Raw genomic sequence first — 15,909 nt, 5'->3', positions numbered from 1 at the left:
AAGTAAATTAGCTAAAGCTTAATTCTTCATCAAACACAATAAATGAATCATTGATATATAAAAGATAATAACTATCTAAATAAATGATATTTGTAAAAAGAATAAACAAATTTAAAATTATAATTCAACTTTTTTTATGTATTTCTTATTTTATTTTCACAAAATTGAATGATAAATTATAAAATATTAGAAAGGAAAAAACAAATAAATTGGTAAATGGAAGACCAAAAGGTAAAAATATTGATCATATGTCATTGAACTTAAATTGAATAACAATATGCTTGGACACAAAAATTAAATGATAAAAATATCATTTTAATAAAAATTTAATTAGTATTTTTTTTATACTTTTAGAAAAAACACAAATTATTTATATTATTATTATTTATTTATTTATGGAGAGTTAAAGAAAAAGGAAAGAGACAAAGAGATGAATTGCGTGGCGAAGGGAAGAGAGGGGGTAAGAGAAACGCAGCATCTTACCGTAATAATAGCAACAACGCACGAACGAAGAGTGCAAACAATGCTCTCTTGTATCTTCTTTCACAATCCACCACTCTAACCTTCGTTTTGCTTCGGTGAGCGTGCCTTCCCTCTTTCCAATTTCGCCTTTTCTCTTATTCCTTTCTCGGATCTTAATTCTCATGCCTTGTCTCCTCTCTCTGCATTCCCTTCCCCTCAGATCAGTTCATTCCGATTTTCTCTTCTGTTTCGTTTCCTCGATTTGCCGTTTCCTTTTCAATCTGTTCGACTCAACTTCTAAAATGTTTTTTTTCCAGATTTTTTGTTTTTGTTTTTGATTGAGTTCGTGGTGTTTGTTGTTGTGCGTCGGTTTCAATACATTTTGCACGCCTGATTGTGTGTTTTCGTTTGGAATTTCTTGAAACGGGGGGATTAGGATATGGTAGATTGCGGCATTTCGCGTCTGTTGAATGTTTGATTACTTTGATTTGATGCTAGTGTGGAACACTTGAGAAAAAAATGTTATATTTGGTGGAAACCGGAAAGGATTTGATTAAGGTATGATATATAAGGAGGTAGGTTTTTGAGAAGAGGGGTTCTTTTGTCTTGGCTTGAGGTTGACTTGAGGCCCTGAGGGGTTTCGATTGCCTTGACCTGAGAGGCACCAGCAGGTTGCATTGCATGTCTAACAGAAGAGAGGTATGTGCCAGTAGGTTGCATTGCATGTCTAGAGGTGCCAGTAGCTTGTGTGTGACGTAAAGAAGATTGCCAAAGACCTGACAATTCGTTAGATGTCTGGATATTTTGAATCTTTTTTAACACCTCCTAGTAGAGTGTGCTTTGTTTGAGCTGACAAGGCTTGCTAAAGGTGCCACGGGTGTGGGCTGGGGCAGCATCTCAATCAGCGGTAATGAGGAAACGCGATCCAATCTGCCACCTCACAGAACTAGCTTGCATTTGTAACGGAAGAATGCTTGGCTAACAGAAATAAGGCGTCGAGTTTGGGACAATTTTGTTGATTTTATCTTGTCCCAATTAGCATCAAAGTTAGCATATTAGATGGCTGTACAGTTTGAGATTTTTTTCTCCTGCTACTGGTAGGGTGTGCCGTCGATGAACCAAAAGGGCTTGCCGAAGGGGCCACAGGGATTGGCTGGGTAGTACCTCAATTAGCATGAGGCGACAAATTAGATGTGCCTTATGATGCATATGTTTTGTGTTTTTCCTCTGTCGACTCTTCTATGATAAGTGAAATTTTTTACACCAACTAAATGCAGGAAAAATTATATCCTTAGTTGTACACCATATGCTTGCAATTAAGCAGTGTTTTCCATGAAATCAGAGCCTCATTTATAGTAATTTATTTAGACCATTTGTCAGTCCTTCAGTGTAACATTCAACACTTTAGATGATTGGGCATACTGTGTTATTTATGGCTATCAATTACTCTGTCCATATCAAAATAATTGTTAGTTTTCAGGTTTCCCAAATTATTCATTACTTTTTTCAACTTATCCTTGTTCTTTTTGGTATTTTACTTTTGGAATGAGAAAACACTTATGAAATGAGATGGTAATGTAGTAAAATGGAACTTATTTTTGTCTTAAAATTCTAAATAGTTATAACTTTCTTAATCCTCTGAAAAACCTTACAGTGACAATTATTTGGAAACAGATCTAATTGGCAGGTGCTAAAGGTGAGTGCCTTACTTGCACTTGAAAGGTATGTATAAGGGATTAGTGATACATTTCATTGAAAAGCAGAGTCATTGCTTGTGGCTTGGGCTCATTGTTTGAGAAAATACAATTAGTTTGGGTTTTAGGTGGGTGGTCGTGGGTTGGGAGTTTAGGGTCTTCTAAATTTGGGCTTAGGATCGGGCTTCTGTTTTTTAATCTAAGACTGTTTTTTTTCTCTCATCACTCCTTTCCCATCTTTGTCTTAGATTCTGCCATGACTGTTGATTTTTGTGTTAGTCACTGCATGAAAATTGGATTCCATAGAACAGCCATGTGAAACCTGCCATGCCGGTGCCATTTAATGGCTGCCAGTGAGAAATTCACATTGGCTGCTTTTTAACATCACTGTCCATAGCTTATGGGGACTAAAGCAAATGAGAACCTTAATGAGTTAAAACAATGCCGCTAAAATTTTGAATCAGATTTTAGTCCGTACTTCCTACAGTTTCTATCAATATGAGTTTTGATTTATATGGAAGGGTAGGGATCAATCCTTCATGGAAAATAAAGATCTATATACCTTAATGAGTCAAAGCTATCAGGAATCTAACTCAGAAACTGACATGTGCTTGTCAAATGTCATGCATGAAGAGTGTCTAACACCTCGTTTGGAGGAGGCGTGTCTGTGCTTCACAGCTTGCTATAGTATTTTTATTCTTAGCTGCCGCATGCCACTATGTGAGACCTTGTTGAAGTTTTACTAACTCACTGTAAAGCTGTGCTTGTTATGCCAACGGAATTTGTACAATTATTACAAAAGCTCTTAGCATTTTTTGACCATTTCATTCATGGTACTAGTATTTGTTTCATTTGATGAAATTCTTCAATCTAATTTTCATTTGTGAATCTGTGATTGTATACTTTTATGTGTCTGATTTCTCATGTTCTATTTTTTTTCTTTTTTTCTGAATTTGTCTCTAGATTATAAAAATGGACAGGTCAACTGGCCGCAGTGGTGGTGGAAGTGTGGACATGTTTCTACCAAATTATAAGTTGGGGAAAACACTTGGCATTGGATCCTTTGGCAAGGTGAAAATTGCCGAACACGTACTGACTGGTCATAAAGTTGCTATAAAGATCCTTAACCGCCACAAGATAAGAAACATGGAAATGGAAGAAAAAGGTCTGAGTCATTTGCATAGATTTAATATTTACTGTTTGTCTAACTGTGGGACCTGGTTTTAATTGTTTTCAGTCTTCCAATACTTTTCAGTCAAGTTTATATGTATATGTACATGTATAGCTGCTTTCCTATATCATTAGTTTTAAAATTCTGCATGTTTATACCACTATGTTTTGGTTGGAAATTGTTGAAAATTTTCCTTAATTGTTGTGATCCATAACCTGCCTTAACTCCGGCCAATTAGAGTTGGTTGAAATCATTGAAGATTGAATGAAATGTTATTGTGTGGCCGGACATTGACTGTTTGTGTGTGGGGATGGGGGGTTAAGAATTAAATATTTTATCTATATTTTTCTTACCTTTAATTTGTTGTACAGTTAATAGCTGAATCACTTTACTTATGGTTTTCATATTTTGCATGTTTGCTATTGGTAACTAGCAAATGGTTGAATATACTTACAAGTTGTAATGCTTTTCTTCTCAAATATGCTTAGACGTTGTAATGTTTTTCTTCTCAGTGTTTTTTACTTCAATTTGTTGCAGTTAGAAGGGAAATCAAAATTTTAAGATTGTTTATGCATCATCACATTATACGACTTTACGAGGTCATAGAAACCCCAACAGACATATTTGTTGTTATGGAGTACGTGAAATCTGGAGAGCTCTTTGATTACATAGTGGAGAAGGGTAGGTTGCAAGAGGATGAAGCCCGCCATTTTTTTCAGCAGGTTTAATTTTTAATATTTTTGTGCGCTTCAGAAGTTTGTGCTTGTTGCTGATTATATAATCTAACTTGTATTATGGAACATTCAAAGCAGATAATTTCTGGTGTGGAGTACTGTCACAGGAATATGGTTGTTCATAGAGACTTGAAGCCTGAGAATTTACTTTTGGACTCCAAATTTAATATCAAGATTGCTGATTTTGGCTTGAGCAATATCATGCGTGATGGTCACTTCCTTAAGACAAGTTGTGGAAGCCCTAACTATGCGGCTCCAGAGGTTTGTAAATAATTGGATTGTAATTGAATAAGATATTAAAATTATTACTACACCACTATTTCTGAGAATTTTACCTCCTTTTGTGATTAATCTATCCAAGAATAAACTATTTTTCATAGGTTATCTCTGGGAAATTGTATGCTGGACCTGAAGTAGATGTCTGGAGCTGTGGTGTAATTTTGTATGCTCTTCTCTGTGGCACTCTTCCTTTTGATGATGAAAACATTCCCAATCTTTTCAAAAAGATAAAGGTAATATTGCTCTCAATTTTCCTTTTTCTGTCTATGTTCAAAAGATTGGTGGTCAAATTTCCTGCCACTTTCAGGTCAAGTTATTTTCTGACATTGTTGCTGATGGAGATTTTGACAAATCTAGAGTGGTTTAACACCTTTAGGTCAATGCTTATTATATCTTTTGCTGTCTTTGTTTAAAGGAAGGTTGATATTGTTCCTCCTACATTGCAAAAACTAGTTGGTTATCGATAACACTTCTATTTATGAAACACTCCTCGGAAAATCAGTAAATTATCTTTATAATACTTACTAAAGGCATTAGTAACCTGCAACAGTTAAAAATTCTCGGTGACTCACTAAAAAAAGATTTATATTATTTCATTTTGTTTGTCTAATCTTGTATGTTAAAATGTGATGATGATTTTGGATTTATCCATTGCATATTCATACAGTAAATGATGTTATCTGTAAACAGATTTAGTTTTTCTTGTGTGCACACCTTACTAATTACCATTTCTTGTAGGGTGGGATATACACTCTTCCTAGTCATCTGTCACCTGGTGCTAGAGATTTGATACCAAGGATGCTTGTGGTGGATCCCATGAAGAGGATGACCATACCTGAGATACGTCATCACCCATGGTTCCAAGTTCGTCTGCCACGCTATTTAGCAGTGCCACCACCAGATACACTGCAACAAGCCAAAAAGGTTTGGATTTTACTTGTTTTTGGGTTTCTTCTTTATTAGGTTGTGGCCTATGATACACGGATACAATATGTATATCTGAATTGTACGTGATATATGCATTTTGAAAAATATACTAAATTTTTTAAAAACATAATAAACATGTGATTGTTATTATGTGATCCAAATTAAAATAACATGTATTAAAATGTTGTCAAAACAAAAAAATTATAAATTATTATCATTATAAAAGTATCAGTACTTTATAAATTAGATATTTCATAGATAAGTCGTAACACAAATTAAAGTATTGATGCATCATAGGTTATGTTCCATACTAAAGAAAACTTAGATCTAAGGAAAAACAGAAAATTTAAATCTGAAAAATACCAATTCTGTTGTTCCTTTTTAATTTCTCAAAATGAGAGATACAATTTATATAGTACAAACATGATGCTTGTGAAGCAGCCTTCACTGATGTGGGACTAAATTCAACAATATGCAACAGAAATAACCGCTTTGCTAATGTGACAAATGTCACTCAGTTTTACAAAAACAGATGTTTTATTCTATTACTGTCACAAATAGTTTTTTTGTATACTTAATTTTACATGATTGTCACTTTCGAAAATTTTGGTGGAAAAAGCTTATGCTTTTGTCAATGTATTTTTTACTATGTGTAAGTTACTCCAGTTGTGTTGGAGGTGAAGTAAAATGTTGCATTTGCTGAATCATATAAGCTGAGCCCAAAGAGTTATGTGCTTCATTAGATTTGTCAATTTCATTTTCCTCTTGCAAATGACCTTTGGTTCGTGAAAATAGTCTGCTTGCATCATTATTTGTTAATTCTATGTTGTCTAAATACACTACCTTTATATTAAAGTGCTTAGATACAAGCGTTGAGTATATTTGCAAGCCATCTGTTAGGACACTCAACTCAAGAACAGAAGCCAGTGTATGAGTGTTATTGAATTGTAAACAACTGAGCCTGTTAGGTTACTTTATGCCAATAACCTAATCAAGACTATCTTCTCACCACAACTCTCGAATAAAGAATGGAAAAATATGTATATATGTATTAATGATGAATGAGTGAATCAGAATACAATTTGTTAGGTTACTTTATGCCAATAACCTAATCAAGACTATCTTCTCACCACAACTCTCGAATAAAGAATGGAAAAATATGTATATATGTATTAATGATGAATGAGTGAATCAGAATACAAGAATCACCCCCAAGGAAGCCTAACCTTCCTCCTCTGGAAACTATCCAGTCTGAACAAAATCCCCGATACCCCTCTCCCCCTACTTAGTTTATTATTTATACCCTCTCTCTCTTCTAACAACTATAACATATTACTCTCCTTACACGTGTCTCACACGTGTCTAACTCATTCTCTTTTATTCCTAACATTACTCCACCCCTCAAAATCAACCTTGTCCTCAAGGTTGAAGTTAGGGAACTGTTATTTGCCGTAATGCTCCTCTTCCCTTCCCAGGTGATGCCCGCCAATTTAAGTCTGGAGGCTTGGGTGGTGGCAAATCCTCCTCCAATATCTTCCATTCTTCCTGGATTCTATCAACTTCCAACATTCTGCTCCTCGAATCCTCCACCGATGTCTTCCATTCTTCCTGCTCAATCTCCATGCTCAACTGCCACCAATCTACTTTCATTTTTCCCAGGGATGCCCAACAGGTAGCTCCTAAATTCACATCCAAATCTCCCGACTCAAAGAGATAAAGTTTGTCTCTGATTTCTAATCCCTTCATCTCAACAATATATTCATTTCCAGTGCTCAATATGTCCATTTTGCTAACAGACTCACGTAGTCCACTCATCATCGCCCCCCAAACAGTATCCCAATCAGTCACCACATATGTAACATGATCTGGAACTGAATCCTGCCCAAAAAATTTTCGGAGAACCTTAATTGCATGTTTGAGATGACCCGAAGAGCTCCAGCTTTGACCATCTATGGCTACTTTACCAACTTCTAATGCAATAAGGGCAGGAACCCCAACTGCGTTCCTAACATTACAAAACATAAAGTAGTGACCTCTAGTGTTTCTCCTCGCATTTGTTGCTTCCAAGTAGTCCCCAGCATAATCCCAAACTTCACTAGGAAATTCCAGAACCACTGTATTTAGAGTTCCATGACTAAAACGCTTCCCCGAAAAACATTTCCATTGTGGCAAAGGTGGGTACCACTGTATAGTTCCAGCCTTCAAACTGCCCAGTAAAACAGTAACAAGAACAGTATCACCCAAGAAATCGTTGTTATTTGCTGTAGAAACTTTGATTTTATACTTTTGACCAGGCTCCTTGATATCATTTGACACATTTGTTACAATGTGGTTCAAGGGAATTGTGATTCTTTCTCCCAGATACTCAACAACGAAACTGTGACCCCTTATAATCATACCATGATCTCCTCCAAAACTCCTATACACTTCATCGTGATTCCAATCGGAAAGAGAAACATTATTAAGTGAAGCAGCACAATCATGCTCCAAGTGAGTGAAGTGCCAATCCCTAACCCTCCTCTCCTGAGAGCTCAAAATATCCTCATCAAGCTTTCTTTCCACCGAACTGTCCCTTTCGGAGTTAAATGGTCTATTTGCCGAATTGTTTTGTTTGGTTTCTTTGTCATTGCGAAGGCAATCACTGTTCATCATTGTCGACCCAAGATCGAACGGATCACCAATCAACGAAAAAGTATCTGATCTTCGCTCAATAGCCCCCACAGCCTCAACACCATTTATAATGCCAGCTCCAAGATCGACGGAAACAGAAAATGAGTGATCTGGTTTTCCCGATGCTTGTGGCACCGAATTTCCCAACTCCTGGAAGTCCTTGTTGACGCTTCCCTCCTGTCGCTCCGCTGCCAGCTCCTCACAAACGGTGTCTCGATTCAGTTCGCCGAACCTCCGCGTCAGCGCTTCCGTGAATATCTTCCAATTTGGATGTCGGGTTTTCTTCCGCCAGAAACGAATCCAATAGTAGCTCGCGCCTCTCTCCATACAGGTATATACCAACTTCATCTTCTTCCTCTCCGTCAAGTTCTGTAGATCGAAAAATTTCTCTGCCTTCGCGATCCAGCCCATGGGGTCCACTCCTTCGAATGTTGGGAGTTTAATGCGCTTCATCCCGCTACGTTGCACGTCTCCTCTGTCCTCTTCCGCTTCGTCCTCCGACTTCTCTGGTGGTCGCCGTTTGCGTTCAGCGTTGACGGAATCGCGACTCCCTTCGGAGCTCCGACGCTGGTTCCTTCTTCTCCCACGGTCGCGATTTGCTTTTCGAGCCATTCCCCTCCACTCCGCTTGAATATCCTCCAACGTCGCCTCCATGGAATCAAATCTTCCCTCCAGTGCACTCATCCTATTCTCCATCTTGCCTCTCCGGTGATTTGTATCCGGCAGGTCGGACCAATTTGTTAGGTTACTTTATGCCAATAACCTAATCAAGACTATCTTCTCACCACAACTCTCGAATAAAGAATGGAAAAATATGTATATATGTATTAATGATGAATGAGTGAATCAGAATACAATTTGTTAGGTTACTTTATGCCAATAACCTAATCAAGACTATCTTCTCACCACAACTCTCGAATAAAGAATGGAAAAATATGTATATATGTATTAATGATGAATGAGTGAATCAGAATACAAGAATCACCCCCAAGGAAGCCTAACCTTCCTCCTCTGGAAACTATCCAGTCTGAACAAAATCCCCGATACCCCTCTCCCCCTACTTAGTTTATTATTTATACCCTCTCTCTCTTCTAACAACTATAACATATTACTCTCCTTACACGTGTCTCACACGTGTCTAACTCATTCTCTTTTATTCCTAACAGAGCCAAAGCTCTTTTAAGTTCACAACAAATCCCTCAGGTCCTTCAAGAAAGCTATCTCTACTTCTGTAAAAAGAAAAAATAACCTGACTTGCTTCACACATCTTTTCTATGTTCCTACCTCTCTCCTAATCAAATTGCCAATTCATCATAATTCCCTTTCCTTATGCCATTCCATTGCCTTCTGAGATGCAGTATTTGGATCACATGTTTCTTTGGGCCGTGTCCAAATGCAATAATTGTCTAACCCAACTTTTAGGTCATCTTATTTAGGCCCATAACATAGTATCCTATCACGATATACCTTTTATGGTTTTCGTTTCTTTTTGCATTTCTGTAGCATACTAAATATTTCAGTGGACTTTGTATGTATTTTTTTTTTCATTGTTCAACATCAAACACAAAGTATTACAGATTGTTTGTTACTTGATTTGTTCTTTTAAATCAAAGAAAAGAAAATCAATGAATATCCTGGTTTTGTAGATTGACGAGGAGATTCTTCAAGAAGTGGTTAATATGGGATTTGAAAGGAATCAATTGGTTGAATCTCTTGCAAACAGAATACAAAATAAGGTTTGTGATATTCATTTTCACCTTAAGTGTGTACCTGCCAGATTGTCTCTTATCTCTGTCTATGAATTTCAGGGTACTGTAACATACTATTTGTTATTGGACAACCGGTTCCGTGTATCTAGTGGTTATCTTGGAGCTGAATTTCAAGAGACAATGGTGGGTTTGTGATATAACCATTGCAGGTTTTCTATTCTTGATATTACATTTGTTTCTTTTAAAACGGGATAGGCTTATAAGTTTTTCTTTTGTAATGTGACTGCATAGGATTCTGGTTTCAATCGGATACATTCCAGTGAAGTTCCTTCTCCAGTTGTTGGACACCAAAGCACAGGGTATATGGATTACCAGGGAGTAGGAATGCGGCAACAGTTCCCTGCTGAGAGAAAATGGGCCCTTGGGCTTCAGGTGTAATATTTTACTTACTAGCTGTTTCATACTGAACCGGATTAGATATCAAGTTTATTTTTTCATGCTTAGTGTATCTAATTTATACTACTATCACCAAGATGGTTCCCAGCCTTATAATGAAATAATTATGTCAATTGTCCTGAACTGGTTCCATCTATCTTGTGAGTGAGGCATCATATCTGTTGATTGAAGGTGTTATGTGCAACTTGTTTGCAAATTGTCATTTTTAATGAGTTCTAGCAACAGACTTTCTAATGCATTCTGTATTCTATGTTTATATTTATTGGAAATTACAAAATCGTGAGTTATATTATATAAAATTTGATACTCAAATTTTTGTCACTTTCAATCAATTTCCATCAATAATAAAATGTGGTACTAAATTGATTGAAGGTGTTAAGTCTGCAAGTTTTCTCAAATTGTCATTTTTAATGAGTTCTAGCAACAGACTCTTTCTAATACATTCTGTATTATTAGTTTAAATTTATTGGAAATTACATCGTGAGTCATTATATAAAATTTGAGACTCAAATTTGTCACTTTCAATCAATTTCAGTCAATAATAGAATGTGGTACTAAACTGCTAGCGTTCTCTGTTATTGATAGTTTCTATAAGAAATATTGAAGTTCTGATGTACTTGTTTGGCGGTGACTTGTGATTGAGGCCTTTGTTGGTTATGTTTGTTAACTTGTGACAGTCTCGAGCACAACCACGTGAAATAATGACCGAGGTCCTTAAAGCTCTGCAAGAATTAAATGTTTGTTGGAAGAAGATTGGACACTATAACATGAAGTGCAGATGGGTTGCTAGCATTCCCAGTCATCATGAAGGAATGATTAACAATTCTGTGCATAGTAATCATTACTTTGGAAATGATTCCAGCATTGTTGAAGATGAGGCTGTTTCTAAGTCAAATGTGGTCAAGTTTGAAGTGCAGGTAATTTATCTTGACAACCATAATATCCGTTGTGCTTGGATTTAAATGTGGATGTTTATTGACAAGGTTGGTGGTATTTTTTTCGTTTGTTAAGAGCCTTAGTATTTCCCTTCCTCCGACCTCTTTTGTTTTTAATATTAGAAAATTAGACCTGTTCTTTGGGTGTACAGTATAATAATACTTTCATTGCAATGACTAGTATGCTAGTGGTCCATAATTTGGTAAATGAGATTTTCTTGTATACTTATTCTTCTGTCGTTATTGGATAGAACTATTGTCACATTTGTTTTTATTTGAACGTTCTCAAAGTCTGATAATTTCTTTGGCAGCTTTACAAAGCTCGTGAGGAGAAGTATCTACTTGATCTTCAGAGGGTCCAGGGCCCACAGTTTCTTTTCTTGGATCTCTGTGCTGCTTTCCTTTCACAGCTTCGTGTTCTCTAGCATAAAGCTCATAAGTCACAAAGGAGCCCTCGTGCTGCATGTGAATAAGCTTACATTGTACATACCAGTACCCGTTCAGTATGGGTATATCTATTTGTCGGTACTTTTAGCCTACCCCCAGTTTTTATGGGTTATCATGATTGAGGCAACCTACATATGGCATTTGCTTCCGAAATCATGGTGTCTGACTAGGTCCGTCTTTTTACCAGTTAATTTTATGTTCACTATCCCCTCAAATCCCTGAGATTTTAATGAAAGCTTTCTCCTCCAACAGAGACATCTGTTTATGGTATTGAACTTATTGTTGTAATTGACTGCTTATGTCTGTTGCTCGGAAGCCGAGGGGTTGTTTGCCTAGGCTGCATCGAACATGAGCTTGCAGATAAGCATTTTCTCCCCGCTTCCCTACTCAATTACTGCTCCTTTTATGGATGCATTTTATTTGGTAAATCATGGCTTATGTATTTTAGAATCTGTGTAAACCATATTTTTTCGGGCATTCATAATTAGTTATGATTAATCAGGTTACTTGATCCTTGTTTTATATATTGCTATGTTGATTATATTATCCTTTTCCACGCCCCTTTCTCTTTTCTATCTTCATGTTGAGTTGCATTTCCATGGTAGTGAGACATGTTAGAAATGAATTAGTATAAATGTCAACAAGTAATCTGGCTTCTTAAAGATGTGATTTTCTACATCTTTTATTTTTTTATACATTAACTAACTTGTGCAAAACATTTGTCAATAGAGTCATGAACTAAATGCAGGGTAGGAATGGTTGCCTTAGAGGCCTGTTTGGGATTTTACAATATTGGTCCACAAGTGTTCACATGGTGAGTGATGACATGTTTTATATGGTTTTCCATGGATTTGTTCTGTAATGTGTTGTTTGAAGCATAGGGTTGGATGTTGCTTTTGTAGAGAATTTCATTGAAAATTCTTGGGTTGATTTAGTAATCCCCAGATATGGTTAACTTCGCCAAACGGTAGTTTTGATGTTTGTAAACCTTTGCAAATGCTTAAATGTTTTATTTGTGGTCATTTCTCGTGCATTTTTACACAGTTTTCACTAGTCAGGTCAGGGTTTTGATAAAGAATTTTAATATTTTATGGAATGTAAAATGAATGAGAATTTAATTTAATTAATTTTCTTTCAATTTTAAAATGGTCTATTTGCATTAATGACTCAAATTTCTCGGGTTTCTAATTTGCTATTTTGTAAAGTAATTTAATTTTGATCACAAATTTATTCCAAATTACTTTTTATTCTTTATTGTCAAAACTAAAATAAAAATTAACTAATTTAGCAAAGACAGAAAGTAAAACGGTTATTTGCTTGATAATTGAATTATGATAATTGTGGTGATGGCAGGCCCACTAAACAAAGTATCACTTGTAAGGATGAGAAAGAGTCGTTAAAGTTTTTAATTGTCATGAAACTATTTAGTTGATATTTAAATCCTACATAATCAATATTAAAATAAAGTGAGAAGAATCTTGATCACCCTAGTCATATACTACAATATATGTACGCCTAAACGCAAGGGTAAAATAAATATAAAACCTACATTAAGTTATACTTTATAATGAGTATTTTAAAACAAATAAATTTACTATCAATCGTGTTGTACAAATTTGTTTTAATAAATAAAAAAGTTTTATTAGTAGTACACAATTGATTTAAAATCTTATATTTTAAAAAGAACTTTAAAACTAAACTAGATTTCAGCAAACGGTGGACCATTAACAAAGACCAGGACAGACAAATATACTACTTCCAGATTTTTATATAAATAGTTAATTTATTAAACCCCATGAAAATTATTTAACTTTAATTAAAATATTATTAATTTACGTTTTATTATACTCTTAATTTGAAGGATAATTTTTCATTGATAAATTCTGCTTATATTATTAATTGGCCAATCCATGAATTTTCTTGTACATAGAAAGAGTGTTTCATTCATAAGCTTTACAACACTTAAGGCTATAAAGTGTAATTTTTCAGATGAATAATCTTCATCGAAAGAACTTAACCAGTTAGCTTTACTGAATCTTCTATTCTCACCATATTCTTTTTAATCTACAAGTTTATTGAAATTGAAACCTTGCTAAAAACTTCATAATCACACGCACTAACAACTTCATATGCATAATTTTATCACAGTAAAAGATGTCCAAATATATTAATATTCATTAGCTATTAAGCTTAACCTGTAAAATATTTCACTGTTTAACAAAAAGAAAAAAAAATCAAAATTAAGCTCAAAAATAAAAATGAAGTAATTTCAAATTATATGAATGTGGCATTAGGAGTTCACATATAACTTCCAGGAATGAATTTATTGAATAAAATTTGTATTTGGACAAAAAAATAAACAAAGATAATAATTTTCATTTTTCTAATTCTTTTTATCAACAATAATGTATAATAAGGCATGGCATAAGCCAAAACCCTTTTCAACTAAATTGGAATACATTGCAAAGATAAGACATAGTCATGTTATACTAGTCTCAAATTCATTGTCAATACTAGCTTCTGTTACAGAATAAAATTCAATGTTACTCATCGATACTAAGAACTATGAATAAAATAAGAAAATATAAAGCATTTCAATTAGCAGAAGATATTACTTCATGCTTGCTACAAAGCCTAATGTTACAATAGAATTGTTCTCAGCATAAATAATGTTACACAAAATGAATGATATTGCTAATTGAATGAACCGTTTTCTAGCAAGTTAACAAAGCAAATTGGAGGAAGATCTAGTGAATTCCAAAGTAACAGTTCTCCATCAACACTAGAAGAATCCATGTCAGTTGTTGTTGTTTGTTGTTGGTGTTGTTCTTCCTGTTTCCCATCCATTGTTGCCATGTACTCTTTCTCCTCTTCATTCTTCTCAAGCCTGTTTTTGCTGCAGGCCATTTGGAGGCTGGTTAATTGATCAGTTATTATTCCTCTTCCCTTCATGTTTGCTGATTCAAGTTTCAACTTCAAGCATTCAGGTATTCCATTGAAGGCATAGAGAGAAGCTGAGAACTTCCTCTCATATGTCATTCTCTTCATCATAGCTCTGAGCATTGAAGGCTCATCACCACCATAGTTCTCTGCCTCCACAGGCTCCTCCATCTCTTCAGCCATCTCAAAAGGAGAATAGTAACCAGGTGGAGCAATGTTGTCTAGAAACCTGAAATCAGTGCCTTCTTCTTCACTGTCCTCCACTCCTGAGTTGCTGTCATCAGTACTTGAAGTCTGTGGTGTCACAATGCTGCTTTTGTATTGCACATCCACTTTTGCATCTTCAGACAAACATGATTCAAAACTGCTAGTAATGTAGTCAATCTGTGCACTGTTGTTGATGAAGTCATTGCTGCTGGTGCTATAATCTTCAGGGTCATTGAGAAAGTCAGTGAATTGGTCAATTGAGAATTGTGTTGATCCATCACCATATGCATCAACCTCTTGTTGCATATGTTGGTGGTTGATGAGAAGTGAGGTGGAGGTGGAGGATGAGGAAGAGGAGCAAGTGTTGTTGTTCCTTTCTTTAAGCCTTTGAAGGAGGAGATTTGTGATTTTTGATGAAAGTGCTGGACTTGTGGAAGATTGAGAACATGGCCAGAAGTTTGTCCTTGTGTTTGCACCTCTAAGCAAGCATGCAGCCTCATCATAGGCTCTTGCAGCTTCCTCAGCAGTGTCAAAAGTCCCCAACCACACTCTGATCTTCTGAATGGTGTCTTTGATCTCAGCCACCCATCTACCTGATGGCCTTTGCCTCACCCCAACAAATCTCTTTCTGGCTCTTTGGACTCCTCCAAGTGCTGCAGCTTGTTTCATCATCTCATCCCAAGCCATGGTTCCCTCACATATGTTTCTCTCTTCTACAATTTCACCAACCTTTCTCTTCCTTGCCATCTACCCCTTTTGAGCTTTTTCGGTTTCCTGAATTGATTAGGCTTAAAGGGTGATTCTTTGAGAGCAATAACTACTATGCTGGCTTGGTTTGGTACTTTGGTTAAGCTTATACTAAAGGGTGAGTGTTAGAAGGAACTGAAGTTTGGTTGCTATGTTTTTTGCCTTAGCTGGTTTGTGCTTTTATATGTGCAAAGTGTGTGGCTCTTTGAACTGGTTTAGTTTTAGATCTGACCAAGTCACAGTTATTAGTTCCACATATTTGATTCTTTATCATTTCTGGTTCTATATCCAAACATTTGGCAGTTTCTCAGGCTTTGTAATTGGTGAAGATTGTTTGACTTGGACAAAGGGCAAATAGATTATTTGTATTGTATGATAGAACTTCAGTTCAGCATATTCTATTTCACAGTGCAAGCCTTAGTTGATCATTTACCACTTCATATAATCTTCCCCTGTGATCCAAAGCTACAAACTAAAATACTGTGATCTGTGATATTTTTTAATTACCATTTTCTTGTCCTTCTTCATTTT

At 35.7% G+C, this 15,909-nt stretch overlaps 2 protein-coding genes across 6 annotated transcripts; one reads left to right on the top strand and one right to left on the bottom strand.

Moving 5' to 3' along the window:
* The first annotated feature begins 437 nt into the window (after positions 1-437).
* On the top strand, positions 438-12,008 carry LOC108345612 (SNF1-related protein kinase catalytic subunit alpha KIN10). 5 transcript variants are annotated; one of them, XM_052866874.1, is made up of 12 exons: positions 452-578; positions 2,137-2,184; positions 3,120-3,321; positions 3,865-4,049; positions 4,137-4,322; positions 4,442-4,573; positions 5,079-5,264; positions 9,584-9,673; positions 9,746-9,829; positions 9,938-10,078; positions 10,780-11,019; positions 11,349-12,008. In XM_052866874.1, the coding sequence occupies exons 3-12, from the start codon at positions 3,129-3,131 to the stop codon at positions 11,460-11,462; spliced, it is 1,551 nt and encodes a 516-aa protein (XP_052722834.1). In that variant the 5' UTR covers positions 452-578; positions 2,137-2,184; positions 3,120-3,128; the 3' UTR covers positions 11,463-12,008. The 5 variants fall into 5 exon arrangements, with proteins under 5 accessions (XP_052722835.1, XP_017439726.1, XP_052722834.1 ...); XM_052866875.1 differs by lacking the exon at positions 2,137-2,184 and having other exon boundaries at positions 438-578; positions 4,140-4,322; XM_017584237.2 differs by lacking the exon at positions 2,137-2,184 and having other exon boundaries at positions 438-578.
* A 2,032-nt stretch (positions 12,009-14,040) lies between these two features.
* LOC108344525 (ethylene-responsive transcription factor ERN1) lies at positions 14,041-15,640 on the bottom strand. The gene has a single exon (XM_017582953.2). It carries the CDS (start codon positions 15,376-15,378, stop codon positions 14,179-14,181), a length of 1,200 nt encoding a protein of 399 aa, XP_017438442.1. The 5' UTR covers positions 15,379-15,640; the 3' UTR covers positions 14,041-14,178.
* Between the last annotated feature and the right edge of the window lie 269 nt (positions 15,641-15,909).

This window comes from Vigna angularis, chromosome 8, assembly GCF_016808095.1.
Source record: "Vigna angularis cultivar LongXiaoDou No.4 chromosome 8, ASM1680809v1, whole genome shotgun sequence".
Classification (NCBI taxonomy): Eukaryota; Viridiplantae; Streptophyta; class Magnoliopsida; order Fabales; family Fabaceae; genus Vigna; species Vigna angularis.
Note: the sequence above shows the minus strand (reverse complement) of the source record. Positions and strands in the feature narration are given on the sequence as shown.